The sequence below is a fragment of the Xenopus laevis genome, chromosome 3S, assembly GCF_017654675.1.
Source record: "Xenopus laevis strain J_2021 chromosome 3S, Xenopus_laevis_v10.1, whole genome shotgun sequence".
Lineage (NCBI taxonomy): Eukaryota > Metazoa > Chordata > Amphibia > Anura > Pipidae > Xenopus > Xenopus laevis.
The window spans coordinates 37,620,775-37,640,307 of record NC_054376.1 but is presented as its reverse complement, the minus strand read 5'-3'; the positions used below and the strand labels follow the sequence as shown (position 1 = coordinate 37,640,307).

The following is a 19,533-nucleotide window of genomic DNA, read 5'->3' as shown; positions in this document are numbered from 1 at the left end:
TCAATCTCTCACCTGAGGTTCTGGGTATCAATAATCTTCCCGTTACATTCCCACACAATTTCTGGTTCTGGTAGCCCGTGGATCTGACACTGAAATCTAGCTACACCACCCTCTTCTAGAATTGTATCTCGTGGGAAGATGTAGAAATCAGACATGACTGCGTAAAAAGAAGAGAGATATTATTATTATTATCCTTAATTCATGTAGTGGAGGACTATGCAAGGACTATACTGTTGTTAAACCTGCACTTTTGCACCTGTTCTCAGGTTCACTAAAAGACAAGTAGAGACTGTCCTATATCATTATTTCATATTACATTACTAAAATAAAACATTTGATATAATTCCATTGCATTTGTTAGTGTTGCCTTATAGATTACTTATTAGGGATGCACTGAATCCAGGATTCGGTTCGGGATTCGGCCAGGATTCAGCTTTTTTCAACATGATTTTGCCTAATCCTTCTACCAGGCCGAACCAAATCTGAATCCTAATTTCCATATGCAAATTATGGGCGGAGAGGGATATCGCGTGTCTTTTTGTCACAAAACAATGATTCGGTAATTATGATTCGGTTCGATATTCGGCAGGAACTTTCGCGAAGGATTCGGGGGTTCGGCCGAATCCAAAATAGTGGATTCGGTGCATCCCTATTACTTATATAAAATTAATAATACACATTTTTTTTACATTTTATGCTTCAAAATGGTTTCAAGTAGCCTATGTATGATTTAGCCCTCAAGAAGATCATGTACTCACATGTACAATGACATTGGGGAAAAGTTTGAGTTGTATTATTTTATTTGAGTTTAATTAGAAAGTTCAGCAGACTTTTATTGGGGTTCTGTTGTAAAATAAAAGGATGTTAGAAGTCACCAAGGAGTTCTACGACCATATAAAGGCACAAATTCAAAAGCTGTTTCTATACGAAACATGGAACTATGTGGTTAATCCTAATGTATTCATTTTTTATAACTATGAGTATCTTTGTTACGATATGCAAGGAGATATGTGGCACATGCAATATCAATCGTCACTAACAATATACCTAAAATATACCAATAATACTGTATACCTATAACAATATATTTTATGGGTTATTAATGGCTCCAGTGTTTTATAATAGTGAACTCTGCAAACACCTGTAAATCAGTCAGACCAAGCCATGACATGAACAATGATCAACTGCTGAATAATATGTTGGCACTATGTAAATAAAGAATAGTAAAAGGGATGCATTGAATCCATCATTTTTTGATGTCTGGAAATTCAAATCTTAAAAAACTAAAATAATATGCATCATGTTGAAAAAATATGTTGCCTTTAACTGCCCAACACATGAATAAACAGTTTGGGGCCATTAAAATTCTATGTAGTCCTGCATAAAGCTCACAGGGCTACAGCTGTCTACAAATGTCCAAAATGTAATGTGGCTGATGGCATTAAAGCACAAATCCTCGCCAGCTAGCCATAACATCATTCTATTGTGTCTGCAAGGGCTAAAAATGATAGTTCTTAAGTAAACACAGTGATTGTACCATATACAGGGAGACATATTTTCCCCAATCACCAACACAAACCGATACGTTTTCCCCAGTAATGAACACAAACTGATAAACTTTTCCCCATTTAAAACATACACCAATACACTTCCCCCAGTGATAAACACAAACCGATACACTTTCCTCTCAATGATGAATACTCTTGCCCAGTAATGAACACAAACCAATACATACATACAGTACTTTACATAAGATTGCATTTTTATACCAGCAATGTACTGGACCAGTTTACAACAGGGAATCAATAGATACAATACTGCATATACTGTAGTTGTGCTCCTTTATAGTTTGCTCAAATGCACATCAATAATCACTACACCGGGTGTCTACTTGTCAGCAAGAATTCTGGAAGGTGACAAATATATATCTCTGTATTTCAATGTTTTTCCTGAGAAATGCCACCAAGGTCTTCATGACCTTGTAAGTAACTCAATGGGGTATATTTATCAAAGAGTGAAGTTAATAGTGAAGTTCCGCCACTAGAGTGAAATTCCGCCGCTCTCCATTCATTTTCTATGGGATTTTTAGGCGTATTTATCAAAGGGTGAACTTTCACTTTCACCCATTGATAAATACGCCTTTCAAAATCCCATAGAAATGAATGGAGAGCTGCGGAATTTCACTCTAGTGGCGGAACTTCACTCTTTGATAAATTTACCCCAATACATTTATAATAGTTTTTTTTTCTTTGACTCTTAGGGGCAGATTCATTAAGGGTTGAATTTCGAAGTTAAAAATACTTCGAAATTCGACCCTCGAATTGAAATCCTTCGACTTCGAATATCGAAGTCGAAGGATTTAGCGCTAAACGCTCGTTCGATCGATCGAAGGATTTTTCGTTCGATTGAACGATTAAATCCTTCGAATTGAACGATTCGAAGGATTTTAATCCAACGATTGAAGGAAAATCCTTCGATCAAAAAAAGGTTAGCAAACCTATGGGGACCTTCCCCATAGGCTAACATTGACTTCGGTAGGTTTTATCTGCCGAAGTAGGGGGTCGAAGTTTTTTTTAAAGTGAAAGTACTTCGACTATCGAATGGTCGAATAGTCGAACGATTTTTCGTTCGATTCGTTCGATTTCGTTCGAATTCGAACGAATTTAACCAATTCGATGGTCGAAGTACCCAAAAAATACTTCGAAATTCGAATTTTTTTCATTCGAATCCTTCACTCGAGCTTAGTGAATCGGCCCCTTAGTTTTGAGAATATCTGATCTTAACCTGTGGCATTTGCTTACTCTAGTCTAATGCAGGACATTCCTGTATGTTCCAACAGTTTATGGACATTTCACTTTCTTGCTTTTACGTACGGCCCCAACTACATTTTGCTGCTTCAATTCCGGGTATTACTTCCTCTGTCTATATTTCCTATCTTGCACAAAGTCTCCCATCTTTACCTTTTCACCCACCTAAACTTTTTCTTGCCCCATTGTTTATTGGTGCTGCTCTCCAGCAGTCTACTCCTTCCATTCCGAATACCCTCTCAACCAATGAGGTAATTGTAATGTCCTACCCAAGACCCTTGCTTTGGTATCACATTTGATTCCTACCTTCCTACCTGGGGTCTCAAATAATGATGGGCGAATTTATTCGCCAGGCATGAATTCGCTGCGAATTCCTGCATTTCGCCGCTGGTGAATAAATTCGCAAAAATTTGGCGTCCAAAAAAAATGGATGCCAGCATCCAAAACGAGACGCCGGCAGCATTTTGTGAATTCTTCGCCATTTTGTGAATTTCACTGGAAATTTGCTAATTTTTCGGCGAAACGGGACAAATTCGCCCATCACTGGTCTCAAACTGTCAAACTATTTCTAACAATAAGGGCAACATAAACATATAATTTAAGTGCTAACATACCAGTACATACAACTGATAAATGTATAAGTGTCTTCTACGGTATATAAGGTGTAAATAAATAATCATTATAATAACCCAAATTCATTTAATACTTTAGTAAATCATTGTGGAGTCATATTAGCCCAAGAATCCCATTACGCTAAGGGCTGAACTACACAGGATATTGTGTGTCAGACCGATAAATCATATCCTAGAAGTCAGGTTGCATGGGTCAAAATATAATGGGACTGATACAAAAATCTGATGTGTAAACTATATTTGCCATTCGACACAACACAACTATTGGATGCAAACACCGCAAGCTGTGTCTTCATCCGACAAGATAAAATCTGATGGCGTCAGACTTTTTCTTGTCACTGAAATAAATAGAATGTTGGATGTAAATGCATGAACCAAATACACAATCCAACTTTATCTGATCCGACTTACATTACAGCTATGAGGATCAGATTTTGAAGGATCCTAAAAAATGTGTGCTGTTGAGCTCTTTTGCTTAACAAGATGATAAAATCTGACCCACAAAATCTGATCAAAATCTCCCGTATAGTTTATCCTTAATACACCAGATTAGTTCCTTTGCTACTGTCTAGTCAAGAGTGAGAAGGTACAGCAAAAGCCATTTATACATTCTATAAACAATACAGGGGCAGATTTACTAAAAAGCGAAGTGGCCAACGCTAGAAACTTTTTGCCAGAGTTGCCACCCGCAGGGACATCGCCAATAGTGATGGGCGAATTTGCGCCGTTTCGATTTGCCGGAAAATTTACGGAATTCGTGAAACAGCGAAAAATTATCGAAACAGCGCAGGCGTCTAATTTTTTTGGGTGAATTTTCACAGGCGTTTGGTGAATTTATTCGCTGGCGACGAATCGTGAAAATTCACCGCAAATTCACGCCTGGCGAATAAATTCGCCCATCACTAATCGCCTATTGACTAACAGGCGCCAATTCCATAGCGAAACGGACCGTCTCTAGTGGCCATTCAAACTCTATGCGACTTTTAGCTCTGGCGAACGGACGTTACTCCACAAATTCACTAAAATACGGATTTTAATGAACTTTTATCTCTTTCGCCAGAGTTGCCTTAGCCACATCAGACCAGGCAAAGTGCTAAAAAGAAGCTAGATCTACATTATATCTTGTAAGCTGAAAATGCATCAAATTAAAAAAAAAACGCTGGCATCTTTTTCATCGAAGTGAAGTGTTACGATGGGTGCGAAACGGACGATGGCGAAAATTCGCCGGTTAGTAAATCTGTCCCATAGAGTGTATATTTAGCAGAGCTAATATCCGTTTTCTAACCTATTTTTAATGATGCCATAAACATCAACAGATTATATTGGTAAAGGCAATTATATTATTCCTTATAATTTTAAAAAATCCCCATGATGCAGGACTGATTATGACTCATTTTATTTTCATTTAATGCATTCGTGCCGATCAGCTAGTGCAATGTGCTGCTTGCATCTGAGTCGATTACCAGCCAATTGTGACATGTGGATTACATGTTTCATGTGCTTTTTCATTTTGCTTTAAAGGGATCATCTGCTATAAGCTAGAAGTCAGTTGTGGATCATGTTAAATGAAAATCTCAGCACCAGATGACAACATGACTTTATCCTGTTCCTTTCATTGTCATATTCCTATGCTGCTTGTACAGTTCGTATGGTGGAGTTATCTGTATATCATCACGTTGGCTCCTAGTGTACGTCTGAAAGACACCCAGCCAAACATCGACATGTCTATGCTGTAAATTATACCAGGGCTCCTTGAATATTTATTGAAAAACCATTAAACAAGAGTCAAGTTGTTGCCTGGAAACCCTCTGTCTGTATAAGAGAAAATATCTCTCACTGAGATACTGTATGTTGTTTGGAATAAACTGAGAATTGTCAGGAACCTCACTTAGTATTACTTGTGTGTCACTGGCAGCAGGTTCTATAGGTATAGAATAGAAAATAGGACACCAGGCCCTACCAGATAACACAGCTTTAGAACATTTTCAGTTCTGTCTGCTCTGTTGCTTGGTGACAATACAGCAGACTTTGCCTTATTATCCAAGTGGCAGTTGGATTGATGTGCGTCTGCCAGTAGAAACTCTTCAAGTTGCAGTTCACAAGTCCCTGCTCTTCAGGCAGTCATGCTGTCAGTATAGCACTGGATGTATGAGCCTTTTCTTGTGACAGTCATGGGCTCTTGATATTGTGTTCAACTTTAAATTGGAAACATAGATCTCTGCTTGGTATTTCTAAATGACGATAGTGTTGCCTTTTTCTTTGATCGATGACAAAGTGCTAAAATGACAGTTGGGCAGACACAGGTCATTACCCTATGACCATGTTTTGGGTGATTTGTGTTCCAATGTTGTGGCACTTTGTCCAAGTAAAAATAGGACACATTCTGATGTTTTTTGAAGTGACAATGAGCTACATTGAAGTCCTCCCATGCTTGTATTGTATCAGAGCAGCCATAGGACTGATTTTGGCCTTTGTATGGTGACAGTGACCTGATCACATCCAGCCAAGTAAATAAGTGTGAAGCATCACTGGGCAACAGCCTCTGGATCTGACCTACATTCCACTGGGGCATACAGAGCAGGATTAATGCAGCTTGTACAGAAAATCCCCAGGAACCAGTGCTGCCCACCATTCTCCCTCTCTGCGGCTGCATATGTAGCATTAACCCTTTCTACTATATATTAAGGCATTTCTGGTGCAGGAGGTTTTTAGAGGAAGGGGAGTCCCTATGCCAATGACTGTTGTTGCTGTATATTTTATGAAAGTAACTTGAGGAATCTTAATACAATATATATGCACAACAGGATAAGTGTTGAAGAAGATGATATGTCCATGTAGATTGCAGGTAAATTAATAGAAATATATTGAACTACAATCCATTAGGGTAGCAGTCTGGCTTCTGCCACCTCTTATTGGCACAGACCCAGCGGAAGCTGCCTCTCCTATTTGCAAAAGTAGGCCAAATTCTCACATGGCTGGAGCTGCTCTTCAGCAAATCCGGCTCATTTGGGGTGAAAGAGCTGAAAATAGCTCCTGTGGGAACTTTGCCTGCTAGTGAATAATTCACAGTGCCAGATTTACCCTGTTATAATTCTCACACCTTAGGTGCCCACCATGCATAATCATGCCATTTCTTGTTAGGCTGTCCCACACTTTGAAGTCCATTGGGGCAACTTACTATTCTTTGCTTAAGACTTACGTCACCGTGTTTTTACAGTATGTGTAAAGATCTTTGTCTATATTAGAACCACCAACAACAGTGCACAGATAAGGAGGGCATTAGATATATATAATGTTTATTTACAGGTCTTTTTTTCTACCACTGTCAACAACATAGTTAGAATTACTATCTACAATTTAGTACAAGATCCCCTATTGACTTAATGGCTGTTCTACAAGCCTTCATTCTCCAAAGCATGTCCCCAAGTCCCTAGCAATGGCTCTCAGCCAAAGCCTTAATGATGCTTCCATCAAGTGCTTACAGGTTTCATAGATATACACACACCACTCTGTTTCTTGTGGCTTACTAAACCAAGATTATCTTTTCACTGACTGAACAGTAAATACACAATTCCTTTCAAGTGTTTTGGATATCTATGACAGTATAAGTTGGAAGAGCACCCTGTCACCATTCTCCTGTTGATCCAAATATAGCAAGGCAAAAGCCAACAGCCTCATTATAGCCCTTCCTTTTTGTGGGAATACAAACCTCATTACTTGTTGGGATGTGCCATTTTATGCTGCAATTATCAAGCAAAATGTTAAACACTAGCTACAAGAGGAGAGCAATTAGGGTTCTTTGTTTGATACAGTAATGGGCATCCATATCACCACCAAAAATAAACAAAAATAAGAGGTGCTTCATTGTCCTATTCTAGTTCACTAAGTACAGTATAATCGCTTAATTAAAATAATTACAATTCTCTAGTGTGCCTGGTTTTCCCTTTACACTACAGATCTCCCTAACAATCTATATGATCAGGGAGTCCAAAGATTGGGACAGTTGCCACTGTAGCATTCCATTTAGAGAGGCACCTTGCATTTGCTGCAAGGGAGTCAAGTGAAGGCTCTGACATGCCAGATGATTTAGTCTGAGATACAAAAAATGTTGTAGACAATCAGCAGTCTCTTTAGACAAGGTGTAAGCTCCTCAACAAGGTTACAAGGTGTAAGCTCCTATGGTATAATTATATATTTAACAGAAATTGCTGACGACCTTTAGGTCTAGGAGGTTCGTATGAACATAGTAGTCATCTCTTGTAGTGGACACCCCTAAAAATTGTCTGTGTGGCCAACAATTGCAGTATACTCGCTAATAATCAAGTACAAGTTTTGTTGCCCTCCAGAAACTTAAAAAATGGTTATATTCATGGATTTAAAAAAAGTTGCAACCACCTCTTTGTGCCCTTCATCAATCAGAGCATGTATAGTCCAGTCGACACATGACTAATTGCATCCTGGGTCAAAAATCCCATGTATTTAAGATGTTTAAATTGTATTATAGCTGCGATGATGTTACATTGAGTCTATGTGAACAGAACATATATAAATGTGGCTGCCTATCTGTTATTTTGGAGAATTAACCACTGCCCCAGCACCAGCTGCATTGAGTTGTGCTTTAATGTTTCACTCCACAAGGTTGTGCAGTTTTCTAAGACTTTATACTTTCTAGGTATGTCAAGAAAGAAAAAATATGGCAATCACAAGGGCCTTTTTGCCCTTTTTTTCCCTTCCTTTCATCTAGAGATTAAAAGGCAGACGCCCAGCCGTGGAGACTGTATGATGTGCCGCTATATGAGACCGAGTTCATAAACTAAACTTATTCTTAATGTTCCAATTTTTGGTACTTTATTCATTAACTATATTAAGTTTAATAGGACTGCAAAAATAAGTCTATGGCAGCATAATTGCTTTGTATCAGGTGCTGGATGAGGCCCCTTCCACCCCTTTCGGTACATTCTGGCAGCTTAAGCACTGTGGCAGGGAAATAAATCTTATATAACATTTATATTGTTTCTTTACTGGCCGCAGTGTGCTCAGGGAAGCCAGTAAAGCAGCTCATAACCTTATATAAAAGAATCCAGCTATGATATGGAGGCTGAAAATGAGCCTGTAAAATATTTAAAATCCTTGTAAAACAGTTTGTTTTTACAGCCAGTGTGAAGGGAGCGATGTGAAACTGGCTCCTGTTCTGCACCACGAATTAGACTGGGAATTTGCTCAGGAAATGTTCCTCGGTGCAACATGTATTTATTCTATTCTATATATATATATATATGTTTGATTAATAATTCCTCACTGGTTGACTATATATATATAGTCGTAGTAGAAAGTCGCACTCACAGGACTTAAAAATAAAATTAAAATTTTATTTACAACACCCTCAAAGGCACAACAAACATTTCAGCTGATTCTGCAGCCTTTCTCAAAGGTATATATATATATATATATATATATACACACATACAGTATACTAAAACAGGGTGGGAGTTAGAAAAAGAATGGGACCCTAAGCAATGCAGGAAGGCTGTGTCCCTTTTAAGAGATGTGGGGAAATTCTATAAATCAGGATTTTCCAATCTTCTGGCAGTTCATCAATAGCTGGAGGCTGCAGGTTGGTCATTTTTGTTGTATTTACTAATAAATTTCCAGATAAGGGATAACCATACCTTTAGTCTGCTACAAAAATTATTTAGACCTTAAATACATCCAATAGGATTATTTTTCCTCCAATATGGATTCACTCATCTTAAAAATTTTAATACCTTCCCATAATTCCGAGTTATCTGGATAACTGGTTTCCAGATAACGGATTCCATACCTGGGCCATGTCCTTTATACTTTAAGCTACACTGTCTGGTACAATCTACCTCTCAAAATGTGCCCTCTACCTTATATTGATCTATTAATATTAACCCTAATTTATATGTTGAGATATTATATACAACTTTTACATGCCTTTATTACATGTTTTGAATCCCAGATTCCTTTAATTATGTGCCAGGCTCCCAGGTAATAACCCTTTCATGTACAGCACACAAAGTTCCAACCAGCTCTTCAATAACAACCGATACACCCATGCACTCATGGGGACCCATTATCGATAATGCTTGGAACCTAGGGTTTTCCAGATAAGGGATTTTTCTGTAATTTGGATTTTCATACCCTAAGGGGCAGAATATCGAAGTCAAAGGATTTTGCGCAAATACTTCGATCGAACGAAGGATTTTAATCCAACGATCGAAGGATTATCCTTCGACCAAAAAAAGTTAGCCAAGCCTATGGGGACCTTCCCCATAGGCTAACATTGACTTCGGTAGCTTTTAGGTGGCGAACTAGGGGGTCGAAGTTTTTTCTTAAAGAGACAGTACTTCGACTATTGAAAGGTCGAATAGTCGAACGATTTTTAGTTCGAATCATTCGATTCAAAGTCAAAGTCGAAGGTCGAAGTAGCCCATTCGATGGTCGAAGTAGCCAAAAAAAAACTTCGAAATTCGAAGCATTTTTACTTCAATTCCTTTACTCGAACTTAATGAATGGGCCCCTAAGTCTGCTAAAAAATCTGGTTTCTTTTACATCTAATAATGATTACTTATATCTTAGTTGGGATCAAGTACTATGTACTGTCTTATTATTACAAAGTCAAAGGAAACCAATTTTAAAAAATTTGATTATTTGATTAAAATGGTGGCGGAATGGCCTTTCTGTATTACGGGCCTTTTTATATAAAGAGATTTCTGGATAATAGATCCCATACCCGTATTGTAAATATTTTCCTTGCACACTAGATACGGGCACAATGGCGGGAGCACTCTGTATCATACATCAGTTTAAAGAAACTTCATATATCACCATTCTGTTCCTCAGTTTGCCTCTTGAGTATAAGCGCAACTTTTCTCATTTTCTAAACTGTATGCTTTCTATTACAGAGTGAACGCTTGAGTATTGTGTTTCGTGGGCTGCGTCTGTCAGCAAAGGGTTAAGTGGCAATGCTTTCATTTCCTTTGGTTGTAGTTTTTTTGTCCTCTGTATTTCATTAGCAGAGCTTCTCCCCAGGGGGTTTCAGAGGGGCCAGCCAGCCTGCCAGCTTAATGCAAGGTCACTGATTCCACTAACCCGCCTGACCTTTGAACATAACCGTGATGTATGGAGACAGCAGCAAGGGAAACAGAGAGGGGGACAGGGGTAGGGAGGTGAGAAAGAGGAAAGGAGGGGTGAGTGAGTGCAAAAAGGGTCAGGGAGAAATGGGTTGACATGGGCCCAGCACACACAGCTACCTGTGTACAGGGCCATTAGAAACCGTTTACATTTATTTTATAGGGCAGCATATTGTAAATAACAGTAACATCCCTCCCAACATTTTGGAAATAAAAAGAGGGATAAAAAAAAGTTGCAGCAGCAAAAAGATTTTGACCACGCCCATTTTTGTGTGTCACACAAAAAGTTTGAACATATTTCTGTGTTTTGTTTTTTTTTACAGTTATTACAGTTTTGTTTATATTGGTTATCTTATATTGTTACAATGACTTATTTGCTTATCTCGAAATTGTTACAAAAGTATCTTGTCCACTGCTGTGGCTGTTCTGGGCTCTCTGCCAAAAGCCAATTAGGTTAGAAACTTTGTTTCTTTTTCTGGCTGTTCAGTGCAGAGAAAACATGACTTTCCAGTACAAATGAGGGACTGCGGGTTGAGCTGTCAAAAGAGGGACTGTCCCTCTGAAAACGGGACAGTTGGGAGATATGCAGTAACAAAGGTTTCTCCAATCCAGATGTGCCAACTAGTCATGAGTGAGAACCATGTAAGGAGAGGGGCATAGATTTATGCCTAGCACTATATTATTGAAATGGATTAACCATTCTCTAACCATACCCTTCAGGATTGAAAAAATATATAGTGAATAAAGTACCCCCTCTAGTAAAATACAGTATAAGGTTATTATAAGTTACCGAGGAGTTTCATGACTATATAAAAACACGTGGCCCCCTCATATTTTCCAACTGGGGGTACTTTATTTATTATAATACACAAGTTTCAGTGAGTCATGTGACAGAAATGACATCAGAACTCACCGTTTTTAACTGATGACATCAGAACTCACCGTTTATAAGGATATCATTTACAAGATATTCATGGCTTTTATGTATTATATTGCAATAAAACAGCTCATATGTAAAACTCTGCTTCATGTAAAGAAACCATTTTCGTAATTATTCTTTTTTAGTAGTATGTGCCATTGGTTAATCCTAAATAGAAAATTGCCATTTGAAGATCTAAGGGCCACCCCCTGGGATCCTACAATTCAAGGTTCCACACTTCAAGGTAAGAGATGTAAAAGGGCAATATTTACTTAAATATATATTCCAGTTTGTGGTTCACCTTTAAGGTGTATTTTATTATGTTATAGAACAGCCAATTCTAAGCAACTTTTCCATTTTTTTCATTATTTATTTTTTATAGTTTTATAGTTATTTGCCTTTTTCTTCCGACTCTTTGCAGCTTTCAATTGGGCGTCGCTGACACCCTTCTAAAAAACAAATGCTCTGTAAGGCGACAAATGTATTGTTACTTTTTATTACTGATCCTTCTATTCAGCTCCTCTCCTGTTCATATTCTAGTCTCTTATTCAAATCAATGCATGGTTGCTAGGGTAACTTGGACCCTAGTTACCAGATTGCTTAAGATGCAAATTGAAGAGCTGCTGAATAAAAAGCTAAATAACTCAAAAACCACAAAAAATAAATAAATGAATGAAAACTAATTGTAAAGTGTCTTAGAATATCACTCTCTACATCATATGGAAAGTTACGTCAAAGGTGAACAATCCCTTTAATATGCCATTTAATATGATATAAACTCTCTGTTGGTTTATTTTGGGATTATAGGTTTTCTTTAAGGTACATAGGTGAGAAGAACATGTATAGTGAAGTGGACAAGCTGAAAACACAGGGGCTGTTTTGTGAGCCTTGATGTGCAGGTACCCATAGTAACCAGAGGGATAAAGCTAATTGCTAATGTTTGATTAATAATTCCTCATTGGTTGATATGGGAAAAGGCATTGGAGCAATTTAGCAGCAATGTTAGTAAATTAGAACCTGAAGTTTCATTAAAATGCACCAAGAAAAAAATACATAAATAAACATGACTATGGGCTTTTGGAGCAAGAAGTAAGAAGGTGGAGATTCTGGTTGAGGTTGGTGGGAATGTGCAGCAGTTACACAGTTAATGGCTAAACATTTGTGAGTACCCTACGGCCACAGTATAATGACCTTGGATGAGGTCAGAGGGGCCCTATGCTGAACTGCACGCATCAAAGGATCGGCAACGTCAGGAAATGAAAATGCCCTAAAGGCATTTACATATTATGTCCAAGTAGAGTAATGGCACAGGGACCAGTTTTAAATGCCCAAAACATCACCCCTTAGACTTATATTTCAATATATGCCTAAAACGTGCATCTGTACACATTTTAGTACAGGTATGGGACCAGGGTCGGACTGGGGGGCCCGGGGCCCACCGGGACTGGTGTCCAGGGCCCCCCTCTGGCCCCCGCTACCTAGGCGAATCGCCGCTCGGCATAATTTCCTAGGCGGCGCATCACGCAAATGGCGCTAGGCGCGCATGCGCAAACGGCGCTCAGCGCGCATGCGCAAACGGCGCTGCGATGCGCCGAAATTTTATTTATTTATTTTTTTAAAAAACTGTTTGGGAGAGGGGGTCTGGCCCGGCGGGGGCCCACTAGGGTCGGGGCCCACCGGGTATTTTCCCGGTATCCCGCCGGGCCAGTCCGACACTGTATGGGACCTGTTATCCAGAATGTTCGGGACCTGGGGTATTCCAGATCTTTCTGTAATTTGGATCTACATACCTTAAGGGGCTGATTCACTAAGGGTCGAATATCGAGGGTTAATTAACCCTCGATATTCGACTGGGAATTGAAATCCTTCGACTTCGAATATCGAAGTCAAAGGATTTAGCGCAAACAGTGCGATCGTACGATCGAAGGATTATTCCTTCGATCGAACTATTAAATCCTTTGAATCGAACGATTCGAAGGATTTAAATCCAACGATCGAAGGAATATCCTTCGATCAAAAAACGTTAGCCAAGCCTATGGGGACCTTCCCCATAGGCTAACATTGAGTTCGGTAGCTTTTAGATGGCGAACAGGGGGTCGAAGTTTTTTTTAAAGAGACAGTACTTCGACTATCGAATGGTCGAATAGTCGAACGATTTTTAGTTCGAATCCTTCGATTTGAAGTCGTAGTCGAAGGTCGAAGTAGCCCATTCGATGGTCGAAGTAGCCCAAAAAATACTTCGAAATTCAAAGTTTTTTTACTTCGAATACTTCGCTCGAAGTTAGTGAATCGGCCCCTAAGTCTACTTAAAAATAATTTACATATTAAATAAACCCAATAGGCTGGTTTTGCTTTCAATAAGGATTAATTATATATTAGTTGGGATCAACTACAACTTCTGTTTTATTATTACAGAGAAAAGGAAATCATTTTTAAAAATCTTATTTATTTTATTATAATGGAGTCTATGGGAGATGGCCATCCCGTAATTCGGATTCAGATTCGGTTCGGTATTCGGCTGAATCTTTTGCAAAAGATTCGGGGGATCGGCCGATTCCAAAATAGTGGATTCTGTGCATCCCTACTTTGTGCCTATAACAACCTCACTGCAGCCCAGCCACATTTTAGGGAGCACCGGGGAGCCACAGCTCTATAGCGATCTGGCTCCTGCATGCAGCATGTGTGTGTGTGCGCGCAGGGGGGTTGCAGTGTGCACCCAGGCTGGTCGGCTGTAGGAAATTGTAGGAAATCTGGGTCTGGTCATTCTCCCATAGTTTGAAGAATATAATGGAGAGCAGATAATATTTACTACAAATCTCACCCTAATTTACCATCAAGCTGGGCTTTCAGGTGTATCTAGGTCCATTCTCCCCAAATTTCACCCTAACTGCCCCCACACACACACACACATAGCAGCCCCACAGTTTTTAAACCATTGCCCTCTATATTTAGGGGGTTTGTAGCCCATGGGTTTCACCTTACAAAAGGAAACCCATGGGCTGTAAGGACTATGACCCATGGTGTTATAGCCCTTACAGCAGCAACTAAACATCATCCAAAAGTGACCAGTGACTGCAAAAAAAGCCATTTAAAAATATGCCTTGGCCCATTTATTCGGGGTAGTTGTAGGACATGGACTTCTTGCAGCAAAGATACAAATCTACATTTTGTTGCCTCATAGCTGCCAACTGTCTCTGTTTTTCAGGCGTAGTTTTTGTTTGTACCTGATCTTAAAGCTCAACTCAACTGCTCAGAATAGTTGCAATCATCAGTGATCATTCTTCAGCGTCTGCTCGCATTCTGTAACGGTTGTTGAAAAGAAGTGCTTAAAAGGCAATTGCATTGTTATAGCCATGGCCACAAAGCATGTTGTATAGGGTGGGGGTGTCAGATTGTGCCCTTCTCTCCACACAATTCCAAAGTATAAGTGCCACGCTCAGCTTCCCATATCTATAAATGATTCTGAGACACCTCGGGAACAGACAAAAAAAGCCTATAGGCAGTAACATTCTAGAGAGAATATGGTCATACGTTACATGTATTTTCAAACAAAGAATAAAATGGCAACACTCAGATTCACCATGTGTAAATATGTGTATTTATTATTTATTGAAGAGTTAGTATCACACTTCAGCCAAAATATGTAGAATAAGCATTTCCACTCAAGTGTCACTGGGGTTAAATGTTAATCTACATTTAGGGGCACATTTACTAAGGGTCGAATTTCGAAGTTAAAAAACTTCGAAATTCGACCATCAAATTTGATACTTCGATAGTCGAAGTATTTTTTCGAGCGAAGTAAGAATCGTTCGAACTATTCGAAGATTCGTACAAAATAAAACCTTCGACTTTTAGCCAAAGACTCAGAGAGGTTCTAGGAGGTCCCCTGTAGGCTAAACAGCAATTCGGCAGGTTTAAGGTGGCAAAGTGTCAAAGTCGAAGTTTTTTAAAGAGACAGTACTTTCGAATGGTCGAATTTGTAAAGTTTTTTCAATTCAAATCAAATTTTGGCCTATTCGATGGTCGAAGTACCCAAAAATTACTTCTAAATTCAACGTTTTTGAATTTGAAAATTCACTTCGACCCTTAGTAAATGCTAAGGCCCCTTAGTACGTCATGTTGATCCTTTTTTTCGCTGATTGTTTTGCTTTTGTAAGTAATTATCACTTGAAGTTCCTAAACCTGACTGTTTTGCCAACCTGACTGTCCCATCTCAGTCTGTCAGTTAGAGTTTCTAATGCTAACGGACTCCTGCTGCATAAATATGGCAGCCCCCTAATATAGGAACATGGGGCTAAGAAAGGTAATGTAAAAGCATCAGGCAAATACTTTTATGGCAAAATGATAAACAGCATTCAAAGACAAAATTGTGATAGATATAAAAAAAGGTTATTTTCTGGTCAGTATCTCTTTAATGGTAAGTTGAACTTAGCTTTACTGCTAAACTGTATATGACCATATCCTGCTGCAAAATTGGATCACAGTAACTATCACAATTAGCAAAAGTGGTGCAGATTCCATTCATTACAGGTACGTGCTCCAAAGCTACTCCTTGGCTCTCAACAAAGTTGCTCTGAGTGTTTCTTCATTCTGCCCCTTATGATAAAGTTGCTAAAGAAAGTGATCAGTTACTCATCTGATCTAAGAATTATTGACCTTAGGTCAATTAAGTCTAATGACTAACTTTAGCTGCATTCCTCTCGGAAGTGAATAACCTTAAACTTATATACAGTGGTCATTCCCTTAAAGGAGAAGTAATACAGGCAATGCTGTTCTAAGAGACAAGGGGTCATTTTCAATGCAGAATTGTGTGCAGAAAGGTCGCAGTCAGCTATGTTTTGCACTTTAGACACTGTGTTCTGGCTTACTTGTATTGCTGCAGCTTTTTGCACTACATTACGGACAGCAGATAGTGGTTTCCCACCCATTGAAAAAAGTTAGTCCCGGGTCCTGGCAAGTACAGTGACTCCTGAGGGAACCTCATCCTCCCACCCACATCCACCTCCCCTGGTTTGGGCATAGCATTGGACTGAAAAGCTGGGGCACAGGGAGAAAACCTGGTGGGCTCCGGCCTTGTTGGGCCCTACCCATCCAGACATATAGTCATAGGAAAAAGTTTGGGATCCCCTCTCAGCCTGCATAATAATTCACGCCACTTTCAACAAAAAAGATAACAGTGCTATGTTTTTAATTTCCCAGGAACATCTGAGTACTGGGGTGTTTTCTGAGCAAAGATTTTTAGTAAAGTATTCAGTTGTATGAAATTCAATCAAATGTCAAAAACTGGCTGTGCAAAAATGTGGGTAAATTTTGCTAATTTGAATGCATGTAGCTGCTCCATACTGAATACTGGTAACACCAAATTGGTTGGATTAGCTCGTTAAGCCTTGAACTTCATAGGCAGGTGTGTCCGATCATGAGAGAAGGTATTTAAGGTGGCCAATTGCAATTTGTGCTTCTGTTTGACTCTCCTCTGAATAGTGACACCATGGGATCCTCAAAGCAACTCCCAAAAGATCAGTATCATGGTTTAGGGGAAGGCTACAAAAAGCTATCTCAGAGGTTTAAACTGTCAGTTTCAACTGTAAGGAATGTAATCAGGAAATGGAAGGCCACAGGCACAGTTGCTGTAAAACCCAGGTCTGGCAGGCCAAGAAAAATACAGGAGTGGCATATGTGGAGGATTGTGAGAATGGTTACAGACAACCCAAAGATCACCTCCAAAGACCTGCAAGAATATCTTGCTGCAGATGGTGTATCTGTACATCGTTCTACAATTCAGCGCAATTTGCGCAAAGAACATCTGTATGGCAGGGTGATGAGAAAGAAGCCCTTTCTGCACTCACTCCAGAATCACTTGTTGTATGTAAAAGCTCATTTAGACAAGCCACAGTCATTTTTGAACAAAGAGCTTTATACTGATGAAACAAAAATTGAGTTATCTGATCATAAAAAAAAGCGCATGTTCAGATGAATTCAACCCAATATCAACAAATTCTTCAGGATAATGTTCAAGCATCAGTCACAAAGTTGAAGTTACACAGGGGTTGGATATTCCAACAAGACAATGACCCTAAATACACTTGGAAATCTACAACGGCATTTGTGCTGAGGGAGAAGTACAATATTCTGGAATGGCCGTCACAGTCCCCCGACTTGAATATCATGGAAAATCTATGGGATAATTTGAAGCAGGCTGTCCATGCTCGGCAGCCATCAAATTTAACTGCACTGGAGAGATTTTGTAAAGACAAATGGTCAAAAATACCGCCATCCAGAATCCAGACACTCATCAAAGGCTATAGGAGGCGTCTAGAGACTGTTACATTTGCAAAAGGCGGTTCAAACTACTGATGTAATGTCTCTGTTGGGGTGCGCAAATGTATGCACTTGTCTAATTTTGTTATGACGCATATTGCATATTTTCTATTAATCCAATAAAATTTATGTCACTGCTGAAATACTACTGTTTCCATAAGACATGTTATATATTAAAAGTAAGTTGCTACTTTAAAAGCTCAGCCAATGATAAACAAAACTACAAAGAATTAAGAGGGGTTCCCAACCTTTTTCATATGACTGTATGGACAGGCTGTGTGTTGCATGCAGTATACCTGCCAATATTTTGGAGATAAAAAGAGGAACAAAAAAGTTGCCACGGTAAATTTTGATGACGCCCATTGTTGTGGCTGCACCCCCTAATTACCATGTTCAGTTTACTAAATTTGGCAGGTTATGAAAGTTTGAACATATTTCTGTGTTTTTTTCCCCCAGTTATTATAGTTTTGCTAATGAAGGTGAATTGCCCTTTAAGCTGTGAGTCTAACTTTTCCCAAGGGACCTCTTATCTTACATTGTTACAATTACTTATTTGCTTATCTTGAAATTGTTACAAAAGTATCTTATCTGCTGCTGTGGATGTTCTGGGCTCTCTGTCAAAAGCCAATTAAGTTAGAAATTTTCTTTTTATGGCTGTTCAGTGCAGATTAAATGGGATTTTGCAATACAAACAAGGGACTGCAGGTTGAGCTGTCAAACGAGGGACTCTCCCTCTAAAAACTGTACAGTTGGGAGGTATGCATGTAGTAGTGAAACTCTAGGTGGAAGCACTGGTGGAAGCAGTAATAACCTGGGTTGGGATGGTTTGCGGGAGCAACAGGGCCTTTAACTGGGAATGAGTGCAATTGGAGTGATTATTATTATTATTATTATTATTATTATTAACATGTATTTATATAGCGTGATGGGTCATTTGCTCGGGTTAACTGGTGGGTCCCTCCTCCTCCATTCTAACACTGGGTGGACTTCAAAATGTAATGTAGGAGAGGGGCTTGGGAAGGAAGATTACAGTACAGCAGGCCTCCCTGTCCCCTGGGCTCTCTTGCAACTGTGGGGTCTACTGTTTTGTAGTTATAGCCACTGCTTTTTAAGTAAAAAATAGTTCTTAGTGCTCTATCAATTGTACTCCGACAAATAGAAAATAACATCCAGTTACGGTTCGTGATTTTTTATTCTTTATTCAAATTCTCTTTACTGTGATATTTAAACATCAAATTGCTAAGGTCATCCACTCTAGAAACTCAAACAGATGGTTTGAATAAAAGATGAATAGCCAACACCTGAATAGAAAAAAAAAAGAAATAAAGAAACAAGAACATACCACAAGCTGCTCAGCTTCTTCTTTAATATTATTCTCAAAATAGGAGAACAATTTAACCAGACAGGGATGCCCCTCCATCTGTTGTTAAACTAAAGCTCCCCCCGCAGCCTTCACCTGAAAGGCCTCACGCTGAACATCACAGCTTTACAAAAACACATTTCTCCCTTAACTGCTTGTATTTTTTTTTACCAAGGGAACACTTGCCTTAAACTCTAGAAGGGGCCTCTAATTCTTTATTGCATCAGTATCTGTTTGTCTGAAAACGACAAAAAACAGGGACATATGATTTATTTAGTAGTAATAGGAAGCCTATAATAGCCTGTTTCTGATTAGGAAGTTGGCTGAGCTACTCCATGTG

The 19,533-nt window shown here is 39.1% G+C and overlaps 1 protein-coding gene across 1 annotated transcript in view; it reads right to left on the bottom strand.

The window, feature by feature from the left end:
* The window catches only part of igdcc3.S (immunoglobulin superfamily, DCC subclass, member 3 S homeolog), a 68,752-nt gene that overhangs the window by 25,549 nt on the left and 23,670 nt on the right, over positions 1–19,533 (bottom strand). The window contains exon 3 of the mRNA XM_018255253.2: positions 13–157. Coding sequence (XP_018110742.1) covers positions 13–157 — 145 coding nt within the window. The remainder of the gene's footprint in view (positions 1–12; positions 158–19,533) is intronic.